Source organism: Athene noctua, chromosome 1 (genome assembly GCF_965140245.1).
Source record: "Athene noctua chromosome 1, bAthNoc1.hap1.1, whole genome shotgun sequence".
NCBI lineage: Eukaryota > Metazoa > Chordata > Aves > Strigiformes > Strigidae > Athene > Athene noctua.
In genome coordinates this window covers 73,127,054-73,153,578 of record NC_134037.1, presented here as the reverse complement: position 1 = coordinate 73,153,578, position 26,525 = coordinate 73,127,054, and the positions used below count along the sequence as shown (strand labels likewise).

The window sequence follows — 26,525 nt, the reverse complement described above, 5'->3', positions numbered from 1 at the left end:
CAGCATATATGTAAAAAGTCTCTTGAATTACTAGAGCTTATTTTCTGATAAATACCATTATGTTTTTTTCAAGGAAAAAAAAAAATTCCCATGTAAAGTACTAGGTAACTTTTCTTTGGAAGATACTTCTTTAAGTTAAATTAAAATGAAATTTCCCAACATTATTAATTGATAATTGAAACACAGGAAGCTTTTTAGCTTGAAATGCTGTTATGTTGTGATTCTAAATAGATAATTCCCTTAAAATCCTACTAAATGCTAGGAAACAGGTGGATCCTTAGCACGGTGTAGTGTACTCCTTTCCCTACTCCCGAGACTTTAGGATAGAAGCATGTCTGATTGTGTGTGCATGCATGGGCTGTGTTAATGTGTAGAGGGCATTCCTGCCTCCCTCCTGGTTTCTGTCTGAATTGGGCTCAGCCAGGACTCATCTGTCTGTGTTGTGAGATTAAATAGGCTGAAATTCTCCTCTGAGACCGTGCACATTGCCCTACTATTTGTATGCATGTGCCTTGCAAAAATGTGTGATGGTCTCAGAAAACCACTTTTGTTTGCCATTCAAACTCCCACAACTGCTGCCCCGCTGGTGAGCCTTCTGAGGTTACATTTGCAAAGTTTGAGGTGTGGGTACTGGCCTGAAAAATATCTGAAATTCTGGTTAAAAAAAAAAAACCACACAACAATAACCCCAAACAAAACCAAAAACATAAGTCTGTAGGGATATTGTCTGACTGTCCAGCTCGGACTGAGTCATGCAAGGTGTTGCACACATCCCAGGAGGAGCAGACTGCCACCACTGTCATTAAAGCAGTGTCCTCTAATGTTAGCCAGAGCCCTGCTAGGTTTCATTTGGAAACTACAGTTATGGTCCCTGAAAGGAGACTAAGGGCATAATAATTATGCTGCTGTCAAATTAGTTTGAAATATTTTGACACAAATGCTAGTTGAATCTAAATTAACATCTCCAGCTCAACGAATTGACAGAGATTTATTTAACCAGAAAGCTGTTAGTTTTGATGTTGGCCTACTGAGAACAGGGAGTGGAATTTCTTTTGCCTTTGCTGTTGCTGTTAGTCCTTGACTGCAAGCAAACAGCACCTAAAAGGCAAATTAATGGACACATTTTGCATTTCGTCCACTGCGTTCAAAACTGCTGTGGGTATGAACATATTTAAAAATCAACCTGAAAGAAGTATCATCGTGTGATGACTATCCATGTCACTGAGTATTCCATTCAGCTTAATCCTTCCAGGAATTATATCAAGGATATTTGCAATGTGTTATCTCCAATCCTCATTAGATTTTTTAGCACTTCTTGGATTCCTGTAAAAAGCCTGAAGTCAGGAATGTGACATCATTCCACCCAATTAAGGTTCAGTAATCATATAATCAGCATGTTCAGAAAATGTCTTGTGGAACATCTTTAAACCTCACTTTGAAATTTCATATCTGAGGGGGGATTTTATTTGAGCCTTAGTAGCTCTTAACTGCCTTAAGCTACTTGAAAGCCTGGCAAGGTTCTTTTCTTATGATGTCTCTGTTACTGGAGTTCTTTATTAATGTGAAGGCAGACTACTTTAAACTTTAATTTTTCTAAAATTCAGTCATAAATACAAAGAAGGTCAGTCTGTCACAAACCATTCAACTGATGTATCTTTGCAGGAAAACCATTACTTCTAGACAGGCATTACAAAAATGTGATTAACCGTGGAACTTCCTATAAATGCACCAGATTGAGTTTGTTATTCACAAACCGATTTCTTGCCTTTGTTGGAATAAAATGAAATACTGCTATTTTGTGTTCTGGTGCTTTTTGTATTGCTTGAGATTAGCAGGTCTTCTTCCACAGGTGGTGTCTCTTTAGATTTTTTCAACACTTCTTCCACATGTCTTGTTAATTAAATATGCTAGAGTACAAATTACTGATGGGGTGTTCCCTGAAGTATTGCACACATCTCTGGCTGTCTGTGGTCAGCACTGAAGTAGCTGAACTGGTGGTATGATCCTTCTTCCATCATCCTGTTGCTATTGAAAGAACTTTAAGAGGTTGGCCTGTTCAAACTAAACTTTAGGAGTCACAATTGCGGTCTCCAACATCATTCAAAACAAAAGGAGAGAGAAAGAGGAAGGAGCTGTTCACTCGAAACAAACAGAAACGATGGCACAAATTGTCGGTCTGATCTGATCTGATCTCAAAAAACTGTCTCATTAAAATCTGTGAAAGGATGTTTAACAGCCCAAATGGTGGGAGAGTCTGCATCTACCTTCAAAATGTAGAAGTCCTAAGGGCATAACACAAGTTCAATTTGAGCTGAATGACATGATGTGGATACACGTGGAGACTGGGGTTGAACTTAGTGACTTGTGATTTCAAAGTGTATCCTAGAATGCTTTAATATTTTAAGTGCCCAAAGTGCTTTATCGATGCTACAGTTCAAAATACATATGTTAGGAAGGATAGGAGGTGAGAAGAGAATAAAAAAAAAAAACAAAAAAAATTGCAATCAAAGGAGCAGTTGATGGGTTAGGAATTTTGTGCTACAAATCCTTGCTTCTCAGAGGAACCTTCCCTGGCTGCCTGCTACCTTGTCTTGTCCACTCGTTATACAGATTGTCTTTATTGTGAAATGAAATGTATTTCTCTAGTGATCCCTGTTAACCCAGTGAAGCTTGCCTCCTTGTATCTGCAGTGTGTGTTAGCTCTTGATTCTTAAAACTACATGGCAATAATTTTCTTCCCCCACTTTAGGCAAGAGTGTAAGATCATGTTGTTAACTTTGTAATGCACAAATTGTGCAGTTCCTAAAAGATGGAGTGGCTGAAATCATGACTGTGATTCATGTACCTGTAGCTGAATATCAGATCCATCACCAGTGCCCTTTGTTTCGTGCTTCAGCAAGCCTGATTAACAAGGATGAATCTAAATGAGAGATTCAGATTTCTCACTCGGCAAACAAGATCCTAGTTTTTCTTGGCTAATGTTCATCCTTGTATTGTTTCCTTGTCTCTGCAGCTTCCTATTGTTGAAAAAATAAGGATCATTGCTCAGAAGGTGTATGGAGCTCAGGATATAGAGTTGTCTCCCGCTGCGCAGTCACAAGTTGATCGTTATACCCGGCAGGTAAGAACACCAGTGAATTATGCAGTCAGGTACCTGCTGGATGAGAGTCTTAGGAAACCTCAGGGTGTAAAAGGTTCTCAGATCAGAGTGTTTAGTCAAGCTTTGCTAAAAGGCGTGAGCTTACCCATGGTGCTAAACTGTGGAGATCAGTATGGATTGGTTTAGATTAGATAGAACAGAATGGTTTTAACCTTGAAAGCTATCTCAAATAAGATACATACGGTGTTTGGAATAATTTTGAGATTGTTGATGAAACTCTATACTTTCTATGCAGAGCAGTAATTTTGGGTTACTGCCTTAAATGTGACAACTGCACATCTGCAAAAGTAGCAGCTAGTGAAGGTGCCCAATTTTAACATGTGTATTTGTAACAGCAAAAAACAAGTTTGCAGACACAAAAAGACTTGTGCAAAGCTATGCATATTAAAAACAAAGCTCCTGATACTTGTAAAATCTTTTGTTTTTCTTCTGTTCAAGGGGTTATAAATCCTAGAAGGTGAAATAGATCACTGTTCCTAAAGCATGTGGGAGAGGGCTTTATTATAGACTGAAAACAGTTTTGAAACTCTTTTCATGTGGAGAGGTGAATGTATATTCTGTAATGGAATGGCTTCTGCACGTAAACATGACTGGAGCCTTTCTGTCGGAACATAGAAACCATGGATGATGTGTCATGGAAAAATTCCTGAGAGTGTACTTTATCAGCCTGGTCACACAGACAGAAGTATAGCTGTCTTCTCTATAGTGCAAATCTCCTGAGAATTAATTTGATTTTCTAGATGGAAGAAAAGCTTACTTGGTGTACTTGAAGAAAATAATCCAAGTCTTTATCTTTTCCTGCTGTGATTCTCTAATCCATTTTTTAATCTAAACATTAGTAGTATTAGGATATATTTTCACAATGTCACTGAAGTATTGCCATCAGCACTGACCTGCAGAGGCTGCAGTGCCACCTCTCCTCCTGGCCTTGTGAATTGCATCTCTGTTTGTCAAGGAATTGAACAGAAGAGTGGAAGGTGCGTGACTCAAGGTTACTCAATAACCTGGGAGACAAATAGTGTGAGGGGTGATGCTGAGAGCTTTCCCCTGATTTTCTCCCACTTTTTGAGTAACTACTGCATTGTCATTAGTGAAGTGAGTGCCATCACCTCATGCAGTTTTTGTCTTGTTGAAAAACAGAGCAAAGCATCATTACCCTTAGAGAGTTTTGCAGTATGAATCCTGGTCTCAAATAGGTATCTAACTAGGTTGTTAAAGCCCAGAGAGAAGCACCATACTGGAGTTTTACTGAGTTGCTGTAGGTTTTTTGTTCAGTGTGGTACGCATTGTACACCCTTTCTGAAAATAGCACACTCTAGCCGTTATGTAGGCAACTTCTGCACCTAACTCTAGATTGAGAACCCACTCTAGAAACTGGATATCACTACAGCAAGGAGACAGAGGCCTGAACTGACAGAGAATAGCATGTGAAACACAGTATTCTGTCCATTTCTGAAATATTAATTGCTAAGAAACTGAGGGTAACTATTGCTATGTGGATTTTAGGGTTTCTAGAAGATACTGATAACAAAGTGAAAACATATTCTGTCTTTACTGTAATATTGAAAACATTTTTATTTTATTTCCCTTTTTTGTTAGGGATTTGGAAATCTTCCCATTTGTATGGCAAAAACTCACCTATCCCTCTCCCATCAGCCTGAGAGGAAGGGTGTTCCCACTGGTTTCATTCTGCCGATTAGCGATGTGCGAGCCAGTATTGGGGCAGGATTCATCTACCCTTTGGTAGGAACGGTGAGTGCAGAGTATTCAATTCAATCACTCCCTTTGACCCAGATTGTCAGGGAAGTGGATTTCCCGTTTGACTCTAAAAATAATGTGTAGAACCAGGTGAGTTTTGGGGTGTTTAATAATTTATCCTCACACTTTTTGTAGCTCTACATTGATAGGAAAAGAGAATTAGGAAAATGTAAGACCTTTGAGTATGGGGTCTGGAGAGAATGGCTCTTGTCGTTGGTTCCTTTTCTGATGTTCTTCAATTAGTCTGGGATACTTAGGCACCCTAATGCTGCAGGAAAATGAATTTACAAGTCCATTGTCTTTCCTTATCAAATTGCAGTCTGTAAATAACTGTAGTTACGTGATTGTATTCTAAATATTAAATCTTTCATCCATCGTTACAAAACATTCAGTAATGTATTTAGATGAAAGGAATCGTGTTAGGAAAAAGTGTATGATTAAAATTATTACTTTTCAGCTGATGAGCCTGATCTATTCCCAGTCCTTGTGAACATCTCTGCTGGTTCTGTAAAACTAAGTTATGGTGGGAGGGGATAGATTTCTAACTGCAGAAGTTGTAGCTCATTCTTTGTCCTTTCTAGAGATTTAAACAATGAGGTGATAAAAAGAGGCAATTGTCATCCTTTCCTTCTACCTGTCCTTAAAAGTACACTCAGATTAGAAAGCTCCTGATATTTTCTTCCCTGACAAGATTTATCAAAGTAGCTGAGAAGCTATTTAGCTCATGCCTTTTGCCAACCATGTACATCTTACTCCAAACAGTAGTTGAACTGCATCTGACATCTCATAGCATGAATTATTACTTACATGTAGCTGATTCATGGGATGGTGCTAGAGAAGGGATGCAAAAACCATTGCATTTCCGAAAAGAGTACTCTCCCAATGTTATCTCATCTTCCCAGATCATGGCCTGATTTCCTTGTGTAGCAGTACACTTAGGAAAGGTTGAAAGTTTCTAATCTATTGTTTTGCATTCCCCCTGAAACAATCAAGTGTTTGAAACAAGGAAGGAAGTACTTTCTGACCAGGAGAGTTCCTGGAGTTCAGGAAGCTGTGTCACGTTAACTCAGTGGACTTGGGGATATGCTTTCCTTCTGCATGGCCACACTATGCGCATCCACCAGACGGGAAGCACAGCTGTGTATTTAAATTGTGCAAGACCAAATTCTAATTGCTGGTGACATAATAAAATTTGTCAGAAGTTCTAGTGTCTCCTTCATGGCCTGGATTCAAGTTTGCACTGGAAGTTTTATGTCATAAAGTTGTGAGAAGGAGTGAATGTGAAGAATGGACAGTAACTACCCAAATCCATGAGGGAGCTATTCTGTAGGATGTCAGAGTAAAATGTTCTTGGGTTGTGCATTCTGAATGAGTCACACTCTTCACACTTTAACAAAAACTAGCTGTAGTTCAGCCTCATAAATCCATGGGAACTGTCCATAGGAGCAGTATAGACCAGTTGAAGGATTACCTCCCACTTTCAGTTTCTGCCTAGAACCAAAAAATACGGTTCTTTTATGAAGGACATTTTATATATGGGCTTTCTTATGTGGTGAGAATGTAAAAAATATGTCAAAGTTAGTTACTCTGATTTTGGTGAGAGGTCGTATAGCCATAGAACTTTCAATATCAGGAACTGTATAGGCAGTATGCTCTTAGTGTTATGTATTCCAAGAGAGTTTGTGGGGCAGGATACTATATAAACATAAGATCCCCAAGAGCTAAAAATATAAATAGACATGGATTGGTTGGTTGGAAAATTTTGCTAACACTCAGGAATGTGGGACAGAATACTCCTTGGAACTATCGCAATTGCTACAAATCAAAATGAATGAGTGAATATGACTGTATTCCTAACATCCTTCCCATGCAATTCTTTCTCTAGAATGAAATTCATGGCAAGTGGTCCAACTTGCTGCCTTTCAGAATTGAGAGTTCTGATCATCAGGAAATAAACTCTATAATAGAGTTGTACCACTACTTTTGAGATCACTTTTCTGTTTTGCCATATTCCGATTTTTTTGTGTGCGTTGCTGTCAGCAATTAAGTCTTAGGGCTATGGTACTTTCTAAGTTGTGCAAGAAGGAATATTTTTTGATGTCACATTCCAAAACTGAGAGTCTTCTGTTGACAGCTCTCTTACTAATAAAGCTATCTGAAAATTGTCTACAAGAACAAAGCAAGTATAAAAGGACATGTCTTGAAGGCTTAAAGTGGCTGAAGGTCAGATGCTATGAGCAGAAGGATTACAGAAATCCTGGTGACAGCATATGGTGAAAGCATCCGGTCGTGACCGTGGATTATATTTCTTTATATAGGAAAAAAGGAGTAGCATGTATTTTTTCCTTTCATTACTTGCTGGCTACTTGTATTAATGGAAAAGGATCATTAATACTGAAGCTGCTTTAGAGCCTTCTTACAGCTAAGACCTTTTTGATAGCAGAATAAATGCTATTGGGCAATACCTTTGTTAAAGTTGTTGTGATAATTCTGATGCTAATTAGATGTTGAGCTCCATTCTCAAAGCATACTTCTTACTGGATGAGCTCCTTGCACTCTAACCCAGCAGAACTTACCATTGGTAAAGCAGGTTGTTAGAATTCTGCTCCAGTTTAGTCATGAATAGTATTACAATGAAAGAGATAAGTATCACTGAAAGATAAGTTATCTGCAGTAAATAGCATTTGTAGTTTAACCTTGTCATTAGCACGTGTAAAATAATGAGATTTGTATTTGCCCCAGCACTGATGGGCAAATTTTGTTTTTTAAACTAAATATTAACATGTTGTCTTCATATTCTCTAAGCAATATTTGTTTTGTATTATGGTTGGCTCTGGTTCCTTACAGCATGGAAGTCTTTCCAGGAAAAATGAGCTGAGCCTTATCGGAGGAAATCAGCAGTGAAACAAGAGGTGAATTTAATTAACACTGGCACAGCTTTTATCCAAGTTCTCTGCGACCATGACCCAGAGGGCTACATCACTCTCACAGGTGGACTGTTGACATCACTGCTTGGCTCAGCAGAGTGATGGCAGGAAGGCTGCTGGAGTATATGTAGGAAACCAGTGAGGTCATTCACTAGCAATGCTTGGGTGGAGAATTATTAGATTTTTGTAGTATGTGTGTTTCTCTTCACCCCCACCCAAAAAGCCATTGCAGTTTGGTGCTTTCTCACATTCAGCCACATTTCTGTTCTCTTTCATGTGATGTGTAAGAATGCAGGCTGGTCATAGAAGTAAAACCTGTTGTCTTTTGCCTTTGTGAAGTGACTGGTGCAAGTTACTGGTGCAAGTAATATATCTGTGTTTGAATCACAGTGAGATTTTTAAATACATACTACTCTTTTCAAGCCATACACTTTTGTTTTAATGGATTAAAATTACAGGCAAGGTCCCTTTGGAAATGTGTGGACCTTTGGAGCCACACCAACTCCCAAATTCTCACAATTAACTGACATCCGTCAGATATCAACATATCTGAAGAAAGGTTGGTATATTACAGAAGTATTATTTTTCTCCCCATAGAGAAAGCAGTTCAAGTCTCTGGAACTAGTTCTGAAACTATATTCTCTGGGAAGGAACTCTTAGGGTGAGCCACTGTGGTTTGAAATCGGTTTATTGGAGCAATAAAACTCTAATTTGCTTGTAGGTGAGAGCCAGGACTGTTCTGCTAAAATATTACCTGAATATTGTAAGAGGGAAGAGACCCTGAAAGTAAATATTTTTATGAGTACTTTTAGAAGGAAAATATTCTTCCTTGTTGAATGAATTTCTTCTTTCATAGTGGTTAAGAGCTTAAGTTTTGAGGGTGTCTGTTGAACATAAGATGGAGTCCAGGCCCATCTGAAGTGGAATTGCAGTTTCCTGGTGGTGCATGAGGCCCGAGTTGTCCCCTGTCATTTTGTCACTTCTCTCAGGCTGTCTTATGGGACAGCTGAATAATTACTGGTGGATTGCCTAATTCATCCTGATGATCTCTGTAACATAGGGTGATTTTCAAAAACATATGATGGTGAGATATTTGCCCTATAAAGCATTTAGCTTACAATGCAATTTTATATCATTTACAAAGGAGTAGTGCTCTGCTACGTATTCTGAACTCCCTCAGTCCAAAAAATCCTTGTTGATGTGGCATTTGGCACCTGCCTCTGGTGTTGTGTAGTTGCTCTATTGTGGCAGAGCTCAGAAGTCCCCAAACAGTTAGTTGTAAAAAACAGCTACCTAGTTGTAGCTAGGTGCTCACAGACTCCACAAGCTGGTTTTGTGATAACTACAGTAAGTGTGGAAAAAGCAACAGAGAAGGAAAGCTATGAAGTTAAATTCACGTGGGAAATGTAGGTTAGCAACTGTGTAGTTCTAAATTGAAAAATGCTAACAGGAAAAGAAAAGCCCACGCTCTCCTGTGTTAGATGATGTGCCTTTGCATTTATTACAGTTGGTGTAATGTCTCTTGGGAAGGAGGAGAGGTTTTCTGAATTACACAGGGCACATCGTTCCTGTACAGTGACCAGGTGTGCACATGCAGAAATGCTGAATGGAAAGCTGATGAATTGTTCAGGGTAGGATTGACGGGGCAGGGGGTGAGCACATAGGTAAAATCAATGGCTGGAAGTGAAGGTGAGGACAGCCAGCTTTAGTTTGTTGTGTTTAAAAGCTAGAGGCTGAGAGATGGTTAGTGTAATAACAGCAAATCCACCTGTGTTCCTTGGTGGATTGCATGAAGTGGGTGTGGTGGTATTGGGTTGGCCAGAGAGGGTCAAAATAGGCCCAAATGAATGAAGGGATGAGGAAAAAGTTGTTGATAATGATGAAAAGGGGTATATGGCAGCCTCTGGGAATGTCCCAGGTGTGTGAACTGTGAGACAGTTAAGCTTCAAGAATGACTACAGCCATTTGTGGTGAGAAGATGGGAATAGAAGATTGAGGGGAAGATTGGAAAGATGGGGTTGGCTGGAAAGGAAAATAAGTAAGTTAAATTGAGAGCTATACCATTGGGAGGAGATACCTGTGAAATGATTTGAAGACACATCCAAGATGTACATGGAGAACTGGGAGAGGGTACTGAAATAAAAGCCATGAGGGTAAAAGAGATTTGAAGATATTCCAAAAGCGTCAGCTGAAACAATGACATGATCTAAGATCTAGCCAGGAAGAAGTCATGGGAGTAATTGATGGATGTTACAGGAGAGCAGAACATGCCTTGCTGATGACTAAGGATTTTTTTAAATTGCAGAGGAAAGGAGTAGTGTTTAGCTGGCTTGAAAAATTTATTATTGTCTCTGTAATACCTCTTGAAAGTACATAGAAAATAATGTATTTAAAAGATAGTTCAGAAATTTCCATATGCTCTGAGCATTTGCTGTTTATTTCAACTGCTTTAAACTGATGTGCATAAGCCAGTGCTTTTTGGAAATACAGAGTAAATATACTTTGGTCAAATCATTGCACCTCCCTGCCATAGCTATGACACAGACAAAGGATCTTAGACCCACAAAAAAAGAAACAAATGAGCAGCCTTTTTTCCTCCACTGGCATTTGGAAATATCTTGATAATGGAGTCAAAGTACTTAGATGCTGTGTATTTCATGCTGTGTCTCTTGACTGCTCTGTTTGTTTGCTACTAAGCATTATTTAACCTACATTATAATATACTACAATGTATTGTCTTTTCCAAATGAAAGACGAGGTCCCATTGCTGGCCATATCCGCAAAATTAATTTGCAGTTTATTACAGCTTCCTTCAACCTAGCATTATATTCCTCCAAGTCCAGCAGTTGTAGTTAGCAGAACTGTTTGCTATTAAGAAGAAAAAAGAAGTTCTGTAGGCATGTGTGTTATTTCAGCAAACTGAATAGCTGGAGGAGGACTTGTTGTTTTGGGACAGGATGAAACCATTAGACAACATATCAGAAGAAAACAGACCCTGTGGTCTGGTAAGCTATTTAATGTTTAGATTAGATGATATTTTTCTCAATACAGCCTCCATTATAAACAATTCCAGTATGACCATTGTAAAATTTGTTCTTTTTATTCAGACTGTCCACGTTATTTTCCCATCTTAATGTATTTTAAGCCTTGTCAGAGAATTTTTTGATGCAAATGTTTACATTTGGCTCTAAACACTTGAAAATTAACTTTTTAGTAACAAAAATGAAGCTAGTTTATTTCTGGTATTAATCAGGTCATATTTTCCTAATATATTTATATTAAATAAATCTATAGAAATGTAACACTGTATTCAAGCTCTTAGACTTAAATAATAAGAGTGTCACTGTTCACTTAAAATAGTTTATCTAAATAGGTCCCTTAAAACAGATGCTTATTTACAAGTACAAAAAGTGACATTCATGTTTCACTTTAGTGATACCCTGAAAGCGCACTTTGATAGCCTGCCATCCCTGGTAGAGGGAATTTTACCTAGCCTCCTTTGCTTTGCATATAAAGGGGCAGAGGGCATGGTCAGCTGTGCTGTCTCCATGGAAGGTATGGTAGGTCAGAGCTGCTGCAGAGGAATTTTTGAAACTGGTATGCCTAGATCACAAGTGCTTTAGCACATGTTTTCAGTTAAGATTAGCTGACTTGACACATCAGCTCAGGCAGTATGGATTCATTGATCAAGGGTAGTGCCTGGCTAGTGTGGACAAGTTTAAGTGATGCTGGAACAAAGATAACTCATTATGCTCTGAAACAGTTTTCTTCAGTGTGTTTGTTAATGTCTTGCCCTCATCAGACCTGTGAAATTGTATGTAATGAATTCAATGCAGCTGTCTTAGGCTTGCAAATGCCATTAGTGTAGGCAAATAAAATGAGAATCACCTGTGGCGTGCATGCAGCCAAAGGGGGCACCTCTGTGAAACCATAGTTTGCTCAAGGCCTATAGAGAGTCTGGGAGTCATTAAGATCCTTGCTGTCTGTTCCAGTAAGACCTAACCGTAAGTGTGGTTGTGTTTTCTATCTGTTTCATTGCTTTGTCTCTGATTTACAGTCCGTGATCCCAGGCAAGAATAGATATAACTGCATCGGTTAAGAAAGGAAGAAATCAAGAGACTGCTATTCCATATGGAGATAAAGGCTTTTTGAACGATGTACATTAGCCTATTTGCATGGGACTTGCTATTAACAAAGATGTATCAGTTAAAAGTGGAAAGTGCCACTTGGACAGACGCCAGCAGCAACTTTGGACCACTGCCCTTAGATTTTATGCATGACTTCAGACATGAAATAAGGATGTTGCAGTGGAAACACAGGCACGTGCGAGTTTGAGCAGTTAGTTAATGCCTTGCTGGGCGCTCTTCATGGCAAAGAGCGAAGCAGGTGGCTGAATCATGCATCTCATAGCAGCTTCTCCATGGTGCAGCAGTGTCTACCATATAGGCATGAAATAAAATTATGTTTCATGCTCCCTATTTTTGTTTGTTCATCTTGATAAGCTTCCTCTGGTGAAAAAAGTCACAGTTTCTGAAAAGGTACTTTGTGGTTCAGATGGGAAATTTAGAGATTCAGTCATTCACTAAGGAAGAAATATTTACTTTTTTAAAACTCCTGTCTGTATGCATATTTTTTGAGAGGCTATCTTATGCTTACTTAAAGAAAAAAAAATTCTCTTCAACAATATTCCAGATACGCTTTTCAAATGCTGATTTGCAGAAAAAGTATTGATTCCTTGGTAAGAAGCAAAAAACTTTACGGTTTGGGTCAAATGACTGAAATTTTTCCACATTGTTCAGTAAGACAAACTATCTACCAGATGTAGATAGCTGTATATTTGAGTTTGGCAACTTAGTGTTATTGCAACTCTAAAAGTGATTTAAGGCTAATAGCAGGAACCTAGCTGGAGGCTGCAAGTCTGTGTTTGAACAGTTTTATTGAGTTCTGGATAAATAAGATGAAAGATGTTTTGAACTTAATAATGTTCCCAGCAACTTGCTTTCTTTCATTAATTTTTGAAATATAGGATGAATAGTGTGCTAATTAATAGGAATGAATATTTGTGCCTACTGGTCAAGGGATTATCCTTGTTAAAACAGGAAATGGACTCTGATTTCCTGTTTTAAAGTATTTTCTCCATAAACTGCATGAAAATGCGAAGTTAAAAATAGGTTATTCTTTTACATAGTAAAATATACATATATTATTAGATAACAAATAGTTTATCTATGGAAAGAAGGACATTTTCCTCATTGTTTTATATTGAAATAAATGCATCCTGCACACACTTCACAGAATAGCAGTTATTGAGAAATTAAAATCTGAGTTCCTCTAATTTATTACATTTTGACATGGGCTTTATAGAAAGTATAATACTCAACATTCACATGATATCACTTTGCATTTCCATTGGAGTAGGCTGACTTACATTCTGTGGATAACACTAAAGGATAAGGTTATATTGCTATTCCTTCTCTACTCCACTCACCCACACAGAAATTCTAAAGTATTTCCTGAGGTATTCCTCATGTGTCCTTATTTTTTTTAAAAAAGAAGGTACACATGTTGGCATACTGTATTTTGCCTTTGATAAGTGGTAATGGGTTTACTTTGAAAAGACCAATTTTCTTCACTTTTGAAACTGAAATGTCATAAACAGAGTGTTACTTTTTAACTGTAATTGTGGAGAGGGTTGCATAAAACCACCTTGATACTGGGTTATAGATCAGGACAGGTCTCTCAGGCAAAATCCATTTAAATAAGTATTCTCAGCATGGCACAACAGTGACTCACAGGCTTCTACAGATGCAGCATTTTGGTACTTTGAGAGACAGCTTGACGCTGCCATGTGACTGTCATCATTTACCCAATGTAATGCTACAGTCTTGGGGAGGAGTGGCTGGAAAGCTGTCTGGTGGAGGAGGACCTGGGGGTGTTGGTTTACAGCCAGTAAAATATGAGCCAGCAGTGTGGCCAAGAAGGCCAACAGCATCCTGGCTTGTATCAGAAATAGTGTGCCCAGCAGGACCAAGGAAGTGATCATCCCCCTGTACTTGTCACTGGTGAGGCTGAACCTTGAATACTGTGTTCAGTTTTGGGTCCCTCATTGCAAAAAAGACATTGAGGTGCGGAGCGTGACCAAAGAAGGGCAACGAAGCTGGTGAAGAGTCTGAGAACAAGTCTTACGAGGAGCAGCTGAGGGAACTGGGGTTGTGTAGCCTGGAGAAAAGGAGACTGAGGGGAGATCTTTTTGCTCTCTACAACGACCTGGAAGGAGGTTGTAGCAAGGTGTCAGTCTCTTCTCTCAAGTAATAGGATGAGGGAAAATGGCCTCAAGTTGTTCCAGGGGAGGTTTAGATTGGGTGTCAGGGAAAATTTATTCACCAAAAGGGTTGTTAAGCGCTGGAACAGGCTTAATCACCATCCCTGGAGGTATTGAGAAGGCGTATGGTGCTTGGGGACATGGTTTAGTGGTGGACTTGGCAGTGTTAGGTTTATGGTTGAACTTGATGATCTTAAAGGTCTTTTCCGACCTAAATGATTCTGTGATTCTGTTTGTCTTCCCCTGTCTGCTCTTAACCTGCCAGCTTGACTGATCTTTTCTCCCTACCATTTTCTCCTCACAATTTTTAGAGTAAGACTGTATTCAGTTTTACATCAAGATTAAGCTTCTCCAGTTTAATGCCTGTTCCACACAGCTTTGGGAAAATTCTGTTTAAGGCTTCCTTCTCTTTTACATGGTAAAAGCCAAGAACATTATTTCTTGGCCTGGAACTGGACCCCTAAGACCAAACCTTTTCATAGGCCTGTGAAGAAGAAATATGATCAGGTCTGAACTAACAGTTGGGCAGATAAGGCAAGAAATAACTTTATCTCTCCTCACCATTTTGTTACCGCAATTACATAGGAAAATGTATCAGTATGAGGTATCTGACCAAACCCAGTGAAACCTGTTGAATGCTGACTGTGATGCAGCAGCTGTGTTACGGTATATTTTTGTCATAGAGGAAAATTACGTTAACATTATATAGCTCCCAGAACTCAGCAGCAGCTACAGCCACCTCGGCACAGAAAAGTTTAGGCTGATGTGGAGCCCAAGCTACAGTCTGCTTATTTTTCCTCTGTTTGGAAGATGTATGTTAGTTAGATATTCCCAAACTGAAGTACAAGGGGCTGTGTGAAGACGGGCTTGGCTGTGGTGGCTCTTTAAAAGTCACTATCTGACGCAGTGCTGAAATCGTGGGTTTGGCATGTGCAGGGCTGTGTTTAAGACCCGTCTTTTCATTTGTGTGTTTCCCAGTGAAATGTGCTGGGTAGTGGTGCAGTATGGGACAGCTGCAAGAAATCGGAGTGAGATGCAGCACAAGATGTGTGGGTGTTCACTTTTACAGCAATGTTTGACTTGTTTTAAAGGTTTTAAACTCTTACCTCTGTAACCATCCAGTGGATGATAATCCTATGCTAGCTGCACCAGTGCTTTTTACAGGTTAGTGTCTGGCAGCTGGACATTCAGTTTTTGCTTGAAGTCATATAAAAATGCCTAATATAAATGAAACATCCTTTTAAACTGATTTCACATTTTTAATAATGTTTTTCTAATAACATGTCAAAGTTTGGAGCTAGTTGTAGGCTGAACAGTTTTTCTCCAGGGACTCAGGATTTTGTGAAGATAAAATCCTGTAACTGCATGATATTTTAGGCTGGAGTGCCTGACCACAGCATCTTTATTTAATAACCATGTTTCTTTAGACAACATAAGGAGTTGGGCTTTGGGCTTAATAGGAAAAGGTGGTGACATGAAGAACTTCAGAATGAGCTATTCAGCCATATATAGGAATGTTACAATTGGAAAAAAATATTTTGAAAATGTTAAAGATCTACGCATGCTGTCCTACTTAATACTCTGAAGACCTTGAGTCTAAACTTAACCTCAGAGTACATGCTTTCAGAAAAATTAGTGAGAATTAGGTAATCAGGTCATGGTTCCCTTTTCTGCACAGCCACCCTAAATTCATCAGGGACTATTTTTTATGTCACTTTTATAGGCTTTTACTTTTTTCAGTTGGAGACCACATGTCTCTATCAGCAATTAAAAAAAGATGATTGGGTCCAAATCAGCTGATTCTTGTTTCTGCAAATATACAAAATAGCATAAAAGATACTCACTTTTGATCATCATATAGCAGCCAACACATCAATAACTAAACATATGGAGGCTTGTGATAGTCACAGGAATATCATATCCCTTTCAATCTTCAGATAATCTCTTTCTGATTCTCCTTAAATTCTGGTTTTATAATCTAAAACAGTCTATGAATGAGCACTGAGTGCGTGTTGATGAGAAAGCTGCATTGATGCATGTTTAGGGAATGTGTCTAGCAATACCTCTTACAGAGGTGACAAACTTTTTTTATGTAGTAAGACACATAGCAGGTTAACATCCTGCAATACTGAATATTAGGTGTGTTTTGAGGTAGTTTTCTGGTTTCAGTGTTGCAATCAAATAAGCATACCGTGAATGAAAGCAGCAGAGGAATGTAGATAACGTGTTTGCCTTTTAGTAAATCATCAGTAAACTCTTATGCTGAGATGAGCTGGTTTTGTTACTTGCTCACTTAATAAAACCAATCAGTAGACTTAGGTCAGAACAACTGTGACAGTTTGTCACCTATAGAAGCTAGTTGTACTGTTTCTAGTCTTTTTGAAGCTTCTCTTAGATAAAAGAAAATAAATCTCCTGACCTCATTGTACTCGTCATTTATCTTTTCCACAAAACTGCATGAAATCCAATACCACGTAAAGTTCATGCTTGGCTCCTTATTTTCAGTCTGCTGTGAGGAGCAAGAGTGCTGCTGGAGAAGTATCCTTGGGGACATCACTGAGGCTGTTGTACTGTAACCTAAAATGTGCTTCACAGAAGTACAGTGTTGAATCTCAGTGGTGTTAATTTAGCGTTTTTGAGAAATGCTGATAACATGGTGTAAGAAAATCTTATATTATGCTTTTTTCTTTTAGTCAATACTATACATATCACAATGTAGCAAATGCACCCCCAAAAGTGCCAAAAAAGAAGTAGTAAACATCACATAGGTGGTATCACTGAGTTGTTTTTCTCCAGTTCTATTTGCAGCACTTGCCTCTTGGTGCTTAGAAGTTTGCAATGCATGTACACTACTGCCAAAAACTGACAGTGCTCAGAAATGAAGTGCTAATCTGGGAGTTTGTCAAGAAAGCTGTACAACAAAAGGTGTGACTTTTACCTCTCTTTAATCTATGAAATAAACCAAAATACAAGGGTCTGTGGTTGTTATGCTGGAAAAAAATGCTGGTGGGTATCTTATGCAGTACTGTTCATATTATGAGATGACGAATGCCCTGTTTCTCTGGTCACAGAGAAGTTCTCTTGCAAGTATCTCCAGTCTTGGTTTAGTCAGTGGTTGTTCAGAAGGCTGTCCTGCAGATTTCTCTCACCATCCAACTCATGCTTTTGGCCCAGATCCAATTTCTGGTTTCCAAGAGTGTTACTACTGTGTAGGATGTGTGCCTGTTTGAAAGCAGTGCTTTCATAGTGCTTCTGCTCCCTTGTCTTTTTACTATTTTGTAACTGCCCACACAAATCCAGCTCTACAACGGGATATTCAGGCTCTTGTATGCACCGTATCGATATCCAGAGGAAATGTATTCAGTTCCTACTCAGCTTTGCCATTGACAGGCATTTTGAGTGGTGTCTCTTTCTTGTTGAAAGTGTTTTAAGAATGGCTGTGTATGTGTTGAAAAGGCAGTTTTCCACCCATCAGTTTATACATACTTGACTCAATCCATGTTATTGCTGGAGGTGGGATGCAATGAATGGAGGAGTCATCTTTTGATGTAATAAGAATTTGCTTGTAAGTACAGAAGATTGTGAATTGTAAGAATGAATTTGTTGACAGAAGGACGCATCTAGTTTGATCGTCAGGTGTTAGTGGAAAATTTCTCTGTAACTAAACAAGAGAGATTTCTGTTGAACATTTGAGAGTATAAAGAATCATCATTCTGTTGTTTATCCCTATTTTGTTTGGATTATGGACTGCATTGAAAACGTGTGCATTTTTTTACCCATTGCATTAAACCATGCATTGTTTGTCTTAGTTGTGTTCAATGTTACTATATTGCAACAAATCGATGTAATTTCATAGATGGTCATCAGCTCTTCATGATAGCAGTCAAAAGCCTGACTTTTTTCCTTTTTTTTACCCTCCTTTTTTACCCCGCTCCGTTTTTTTACCCCTGCTCTGGTTTTCCACCCCCCTCTGGTTTTCCACACCCCCCCTTTTTTTTTTTCCCTCCTCCTTCCCCCCCCTTCCCTTCCTTTTTTCTCCTTAGAGCTGTTTTGGCAGCTGGAGGCAGGTTTTATTTTGATACATTTGACATAAAGGATGGAATGTGTCCAGTTTGGGAAGTAGAAAAGCCGGTGGAGGAAAAAAAGAAATTCCATCATTGTACAGAAATCAAGAGTAGGCTTTTTCTGGTCCATCAAACAGAACAGTTTTTGCTTTTAGCTCAGGATATGCATGAATATAAATTGCAATTTAAGGACTTTTTTCTTTTATTTAAAGGGGGAGAATTTAGCTATGTTGTTGGCACAATAAAACTTAGCATTTTATGGAAAAAAAATGGAAAACCAAATTATGGCATATATTAGAAACAGAATGTGTAACTTACAGCTTTGGGGATCTGGCCAAGAGGAAGCTGTATATTAAAAAACCCAATAACTACATATATGCTCTTATGTGGATCAGTCCTGGACTAAGAGGTGTACATGTCTAAATGCAGGGTTTTTCCTGTATGGTCAAAATTTCAAAATGAGCCTGCCATTGAATTGTCCTGAGTTCATTCAAAGTATGTAGGTGTTTCCAAGTTCCTGCAAAGCCTGTGCAGAAATGTGGGAATACGCATACCCCCAAAGCATGTGTGTAGTTATCTCCTTTCTTGTGTCTGTGCAGTTGTAAAGGGGAGCCTTCCTGGGCCTATCTCTGTGTTGCTCAAATCCATGTTTTACTTCTTGCCTATGAAGCGTTACATCCTTTTGCATCAGTGTCACCATGTTTTGTTCTTCCAGGCTTAGCAAAAAGGACAGAGGGTCGGGAGGGATGGCAATTAGAGTATTTCTGGCTTCTTCCAGGGGGCAGTGAGCCAGGGAATGTACTGAATGAAAGGTGTGTTCTTAAGGCTACTTGCTTGAGCAGTAAACAGCTCATGCGTCCTAAATACAATCTCAAAAGCACTGCACCCTTCCTGATCTTCAGCTCTCTGCCTTAGGTCTCCTCCCATACTGTTTATGGGCTGGTGTTGATGACTCTGTATTATCTTCAGGCATAATCTCTAGAAACCATGACAGTCTGCAGTATTGTACTCCTGGCAAATGGGACCCCTGGAAAACATAATTTAGCCTTTGTCACAGAATGAGCTTCCACTTGTTAACATTGTTGGATAAAATGTACTTTGCCTTCCAGTAAACTTTATTCTGTAGTTTTGGGGAGGAGGGAAAGAAAAGTGAAAGGAAATTGAAAAGGCAATCTGTGTGAAGCCTCAAGGAATTTTTGGGGTAAATTCAGAGAAAAAGTTGAGAAATTAAGGGTAAATTTGAATAAAAGATTGACAATTGCAGAGAATATATTTGCTTTAATTGTAAAATTAATTCAAACCTTCACCTAAAACCATTTCAACTGAAGTGTAAAGATCTCTCTTGTATTGGCCAATGCTGTGAGTGACCTGTTGAATGTGTTGCATTAGTGTGTCACTTTGTATGAGCAAAATTACCTACAGGATTGTATTAAGCTGAAATTGGAACGCTCATTTGTAAAGTAAGGAGAAACCATCAGGCATTTAGAGGCAGACAATCTGAGTCTGTTCTCACTTGATGTTATGCTAAGTTCTGCTTTTCTGAAGAGATGAGTTAATGTGATCATCACTAATTGAAGTCATGGAGAAACCTTGCCAGGTACTTCATATCAGCTTTGTTCCATGAAGTAAGTCTGATGCAATTTGCTGCAGCAAGAACTTCAGAAGATAAATCTATGTGGAAGTATTAAAAGCAGGTGCTATAGGAGGGCAGTTCTCTTACAAATTATGAATGCAGTTGCAGGAGCTGTTGTAAACCAACAGAAAACCAACAAAACTCAAAGAATTTTTGTAGTTTTATGGAAAACAGTCAAGATCTAATTGACATTTTAGTGTTAAAGATAAAATGAGAAAGAACGTGTTTGTTTAACATCAGTGCATCTTGGACCCATCCTTTTCTGTTTCATGTATCTTGTGATGTATTTGAGCCCAACTGTAGAAGAAACTGTAGGAGGACTAGACTTATAGAAAGCTGCTGAAATGTGTTTTTTTTTAATCTGTAGAAATAATGGAAGAAAACTATTTCTTAAAAAGGTAAAAAAGGAAATTAGGTCTAAACGTTTCTGCCTTTTCACTGCCTGTAAAGAGCGATATTTTTCTTGCACAGTTTTACCAGCTCTATATATTTTCCATGGAATAGAAGATTAATTACATTTAAAATTACTTGGCTTTGGATGCAATGGCATATTGATTCCTATTTCTATGGAGAATGAGTTTTAAGATGCATATGATAAATTGTTAATAAGTAGTTCCTTACTGCTGTTTTAAACATGTATTTCTCAGAAACCCTCGATATCTTAATATTCCTTTCCTTGTTTGCTTTGGCTATTTGGACTTGGAGGTTTTCAAAATGGGAATTCTAACTAGTTCATAGGCACCAGGGCAGAATTGTTTCTGAAGTTAAGGCTACTGGGATGAATGTTGCTTATACCATATTAGAGATAATATATGTTCTCAGGTCTTGGAGAAGTGTGATTATAAGGACTGTGTAATAGCATTACTGCTGCTTCGTTCTTTCCATCTTTTAGCAGTTTTCTTCTGAAGTCACATCCCTCCGTTCTTTGCATTTTGCTTATGATATCTTCTGCTATTTGTCTGTTAGTTCAGCTAGTCCTTCCTCTGCTCCTGCTGGTTACTTTTTCACAAGTGGCTTTGATACCGTCCGTGTTTGCACAAGACGTATTTTCCCCTTGGATCTCCAGTCCCTCTCATTCTCCTTCCTTCACTTGTTTCTTCTCCCTGCACTGTTTTCCTGTCTGTCCTTCAGAGCAGAAATTGGTTTTAGAAATATAGAGAATAATGTTGCAACAGTGTAGCAAACAAGGCAAAACCAGGAAGGGAAACAAATACTGTTTTCAGTCACTCTGGCTGCAACTGCCACATACTTCCAAGTACCAAGACACGCCTGTGTGGGTGCCTCCATTGTTTGCGTATCAAGACAGATGTGCTTAGGTGGTCTGCTCAGGCCTTCTCGCAGTGACAAATCTCATCACCTCTTTCATTAGTCGGCATCATGTGTTGGTTCTGGATGTGCTGTTTTATACCATTTGACAACTGACAACAGTCTTTTGCCTCTCCATCCCACTGGCATCTGAGAGTCACTGGGATTCACAGCTTCTAGTTGTTTCTCTTGCTGTGAAGGGGCCCTTACTTACCCATTTTGTGTATCATTTCATAGATGGCATATTATTTTCTGTCCTGTCTTCAAAGCCATATTCTTCTCAATGCCTTTTTTTTTCTTCCAGCTGTTAGACTTCAAACATTTTGATTCCTCTGTTTAATAATTTTGCTTTACCTCTCCAGTAATTGAAATCAATAATAATTTTCCAAGCAATATCTTTCTTGTCTCCTGAAGTAAATTTTTGTATTCGTTTGAATGGCACATACATAGCTATTTTTCAGTCTTTCTTGTGCATTCCCTTTGGATTGAGTCTTTTCTGAATAATACCTTTAGTTGATAGCCAGGAACTGTGGATATTTACTGCAATTTGCAGACTCAATTACCTAATTGTAGAAGTGGTTGTTGATTTCTTAGTATGCCTATTTATGCCTTGAGGTATTCATGAAATATAAATAAGGTATGTGGTAAATGACCTTACAGTAAGGAAACTGGATTGGAGCTGGTTTTGTATTTTGGATAGTATATTTAACTTATATCATAAATTACTTCACATACCTTTAGATAAAGTGTGTGAAAAAATGTATTGTGGAAGCTGTTTATTAATTGATATAAAATTTGCTGTCAATGGGCAGACAAGATGGCAGGCAGTAGATGTTTACTTGATGGCAGGCAGTAGATGTTTACTTGATGGCAGGCAGTAGATGTTTACTTGCACTATGGACATCCCTAACAACTCCCAAATGGACTATTAAAAATCAATTTGCAGTGCCATTCTTCCCATTTGATAGGATATCATGTATTTTCAGTAACACGCCACGCCTTACACAAGTGCTTTTCAGCAGTAACTTTTTGAAGTGTCACAGAGGAGGCGCAAGTGAGGTACAATCCCTGTACTCAGATAAGAACAATATTGCCCATTGCAAGCAACAGAATTGGGAAATTACCTGACTTCTGTGGAAATCAGGATGGTACTGCTAGCAATAGTACGTGTTGCTTGGGCATTGTTTGAACGGTAGTACATAGTCTTGAAATCCTTTGAGATGTTGAAGCTTGTTGTATTTATTCAAAAACATTTCTTAAGCATTGTGCCAGATTAGCACATCCCTTCCATTTAGTGTCCTGCATGTTAACTGGCAAATGCTATAAATGTGAAGATACTGGAAAGCTACTGACCTGAATGGTGTACAAATTCAAGCTTATTGCATCAGAGAAAGATTTCCCAGTCCCTCGTTAGCTTACACAGAGCTAACACAAAGCTCCTGCAGGTCCCACAGAACCAGCTGCTTGACCATGGATGAGAAATGCTCCTTCCAGGACGGTGCTGCAGACTGCATGTGAATACATGTGCTTTTGCCTAGGGGAAGCCCATCCCCTTCAGACTGAAGTCCTCTCCTTCCAGAGCAGAGACAGGCCTGGAGCCCCTGGGCAGAGTGGAGAGTTAAGTACAGGGTAGGAAAGAGAGCAAAGTGAGGAATGCAGAGTTGTGTTAATTTTTGCACTGAGGATCTATAATACTGGTTTTCAACCTGTTTATGTTAATACACATGGGTTAATCCTCCCTGGTCCCTTCTGTTCTCATGGTCTTGAATTTTGAAGTGCTAGGAATGGTGTAAATTGTTGGTTTGGTTTTTTGCTTATTTTTAATAAAATAACAAAAAATTCTGATTTTTTTAGAATCAAGCAACCCCATAACAGTAAACACAACATGCTCCCCTCCCCACCCCCTTAAATTGTTCATAATTTGAAGTTTAGATACTTTTCTGCAACCCCTTGGAGGGATCTGCCAATGTTTTAACAAAATTGAAGGCAAAAGCTTTGTATTTCCCAGCAGAAATTTTTAATAGCATCTGAGGTATTTGTTTTACTTTCATTTTGAGTACTGATCCCATGATACATCCTCCAGGCCAAGCAGCTGCAAAGCCTGTTCCTGAAATAGTTTATGAAACACATCTACAGTGTAGATGGTACATTATGGCGTAATGATGCTCTCTGTTTTAGTTGGAGTATCATCTCTGACTCCTTGCCACTTATTTAGTGAAAACTAACTGTTTTTCAGATGTCTGTTTCCCCTTTTGGCGATTGTTCTTTAAGGGTGAGCGGAAGGTAGAGATAGCTGGTAATTCAGCAATATCTCAGAATTTTGTTCTTATGTCTCCAGCAAAAAGAAAGGTTTTTGTTATTTTTCATCTGGTTTGGAGATGTTTGGAGTGTCACCTTTCCCACTCTAGGTACAGAGTATTTGGGGGAGGTAAAGTAGGCTCATTTCTGCTAAAACTTTTTAGCATTCACTTTTGAATCAAAAAGCTGCCAGTGACATGCTTAGAGGGCTTGGTCCTGTACTGACGACTCAATGGAGAACAGACCCTGTGTGAAGAGTTATGGATATAGTTGAATTGTTGTTTAAATATCAAAATGAGAGACATTTGCTAACTGACTCCAGCTGCCTTAACAGCAAAGATAGAGAAGTATGAAGTCTTGAGAAACACAGGTAAGCTGAAATGTGTGTGTTTGCATAACATCAATTAAAGAAAATATTGCACCTGTTTGTTTTCAGGACTAATTAAATGAGCCTTAAAGCTTCTGACGATAGGTGAGACATTCCTTTTTAATTCCAAATAGGAATTCTGTTTGGAAACTTGATTAGAATTTCAGCAAACCGCATGTGCCAGCAAAGCTTGCTGTTTCAATAACCTGCCCATATTTCATTTTGTATTTTCAGATTTCTCTCTGCCAAAGCACATAATCACCTCATGCTGCCAATCCATTTTGGTGTTGGAAACGTTTAGAAAGCTTTGCTTTATAGTGAAGATTTGCCCTTCTTTCTAAAATCCCTCTCTCATGTTTTCTGTCTTCATGACTATCCATTTAGCTTTCATTCTTGTTCAGTTTCATTTCAGTAACAGGAGGCCTTTGAGAGGTGCAAAGTGGTGAGCCTTTTCTTTCGGGGAGAAGACCTTCTGAAGAAAGTTAACATAGAAAGGAAAAGCAAACACTTTATTGTGTATGTCAGTGATTGGAAAAGACCAGTCTGTTTCCTGATTTCAGTATAACTTGGATAATTTGATTGGATTGCAGAGTTGTTGTTTTTCCTGTATATTGACCACATTTTGAGTTTGGTGTTGTATTGCTGTAGAGTGTGCTCTTTCTTAACAGAAAGTGAAGAGCAGAGGAAGATCCAGAGTTTTGCAATGGTAAGCACATGGAGTTTGAAAGTTGAGTTGTCATGTTGGCTTGTCATATGGACCAAGTCACATATATTTAATAGGCTGAAAATCAGAACATCTGTTAGACTGCTGCTTGAGAACTTGATTCAGTAGCAAGAGTCGTAGTGCCACCACTGTCTCATCAAGTTTCTTTTATGAGTTACCGGGGATGAACAGGCATACAGCAAATGCTGCTTCCATTCACCTCAAACACAAGCCACGCCACGTCTGTGGCTGATAAACGTGCAGAAATCGAATGTGTTTGTACTGTGCATAAGAAAACGTAACCCCAGGTGGTGGTAGTGATGAAGATGTAACTAACAGTTGCAGTGCAAGCTGTTGAGGGATTCTGGATGTGTATGTGGCTTATTAGTTCCCACTGAAATCTTCATGGCTACTGTTGCACCTGTTGTGTAGAAACTCACACACGTATGCCTGCCATGCTTCTGCTAGGCATTGGGTACGAGTCACAGCCTTGTTTTTGCCATGTAGGTCTGTCTTACACTATTTTAAGTACAGCTTTGGAATTAGCAATTTTACCTAATCAAAGCCTTTGGCAAATATGACATTGATTTAATTTTTTACATACTTTTTTCCTAGTATCTAATGTCTTATGCTGAAAGCAACATGTTTTCTTCTATGCTCTGTGTAAGCTCCCTTTTATATGTCAACTTTGCTTTTATACAAGCCTTCTTTTGTAGAGTTTTGTGTTTAGTCTGTCTTTGGTGCTATATGTAAGATTGCTTGTAAGGTTGCTAACATTAACTTGTAAGTTCAAGCTGCTGAATGAAGGTATTTGCTCCCATTCCATTTCAGACCATGTGAAAGGATTGATTTAAAGTGTGCCTTGCAGTCCCACCCACATCCTCCTTGGAAAAAAAACAGGTTCCAAACTAGATTATCAATACCAAAGTGAAGAACCGTGTTTGTCTTCCGTAAAAATTTTCTTTCTTAATAAATGAATATAACATTTACTTTTCTATCTTACTCTGGAGATTACAACATTGAAGATAAATGTTACTTACAAGAGCGAGCACAACAGTACTATCTGTCTTGTTATCCTTCCAAAAAACACGTGGTGACTAGCCAGACAGCAAGCAAATGCTTTTTCATACACCTGTATGCCAGATGTTTTGCAGCTGTGCAGATACTGCTGATGCTGAACTTATAATGAGTGCCATGGGACATCTGATTCAGGAAAAATATGAATTTTTCTCTTGGGATGGGCTGAAATGACAGTGAAGGAGACAAAGCTGCCCATTGAAGGAATTGCATAACACAATCAAGAAGCACATCTTTTGGCATCTTGTTTGGGGATATCGCTGACATTGAGAGTTGGGCAGATTTCCTGTGGCTTCTTCACAGCAAAAATATTTTCCATGGAACCTCAGTGTCTAGTGAAGTTTAAAGTAGGAGTTGCTGAAGTTTGATTTGGTAACATATAGGTAAACTGATTCTAGTAATGAGCTGCACAGAGTGAGGTTTTACAAAACTAGATAGGAATTAGGGACTGAAAAGTCCTATTATTTTTAAGGGCAGCTGAGTGTTTGAATGTCAGGAAGCTTTGAAAATCTTTTCATTATTGAACTTCTTTTTTTATTCCCCAAATGGGCCTTTTTATTTCTTAGTTCTTAAAACTATGGACAGTTTGACGAAGGAAATCGTCCTATTATCACGATCTCAGCCCATTTTCTTTTCTTATGACTCCTATGATTATTCTCCTTCACAAAATACTTTGCAGAATTGATTTGAAACTTGCAATATTTTGTATGGAAGTGGGTTGATTTTGCTATCATGTAATCTTTTATTTATTCAGCAATAATAACACACTGCTTTGTATGTCAAAATGGAAGTTCCAGAGCTGATATGATGCACATGGTATTTGTAGCCAGATCCCAGTGTAGTTTCAGCTGGATTCTGTGTCATATCTTTAAAGAGAGGAAGGAGCATATCACACACTGCTCTGGGAAGGG

The 26,525-nt window shown here is 38.7% G+C and overlaps 1 protein-coding gene across 3 annotated transcripts in view; it reads left to right on the top strand.

Annotated features, from left to right (window-relative positions):
* Window positions 1-26,525, top strand: part of MTHFD1L (methylenetetrahydrofolate dehydrogenase (NADP+ dependent) 1 like) — a 157,486-nt gene that overhangs the window by 102,103 nt on the left and 28,858 nt on the right. For all 3 annotated transcript variants that reach the window (XM_074896561.1, XM_074896562.1, XM_074896563.1), the window contains 2 exons: window positions 3,014-3,121; window positions 4,760-4,912. In XM_074896561.1, the coding sequence (XP_074752662.1) occupies window positions 3,014-3,121; window positions 4,760-4,912 (261 nt within the window). The remainder of the gene's footprint in view (window positions 1-3,013; window positions 3,122-4,759; window positions 4,913-26,525) is intronic.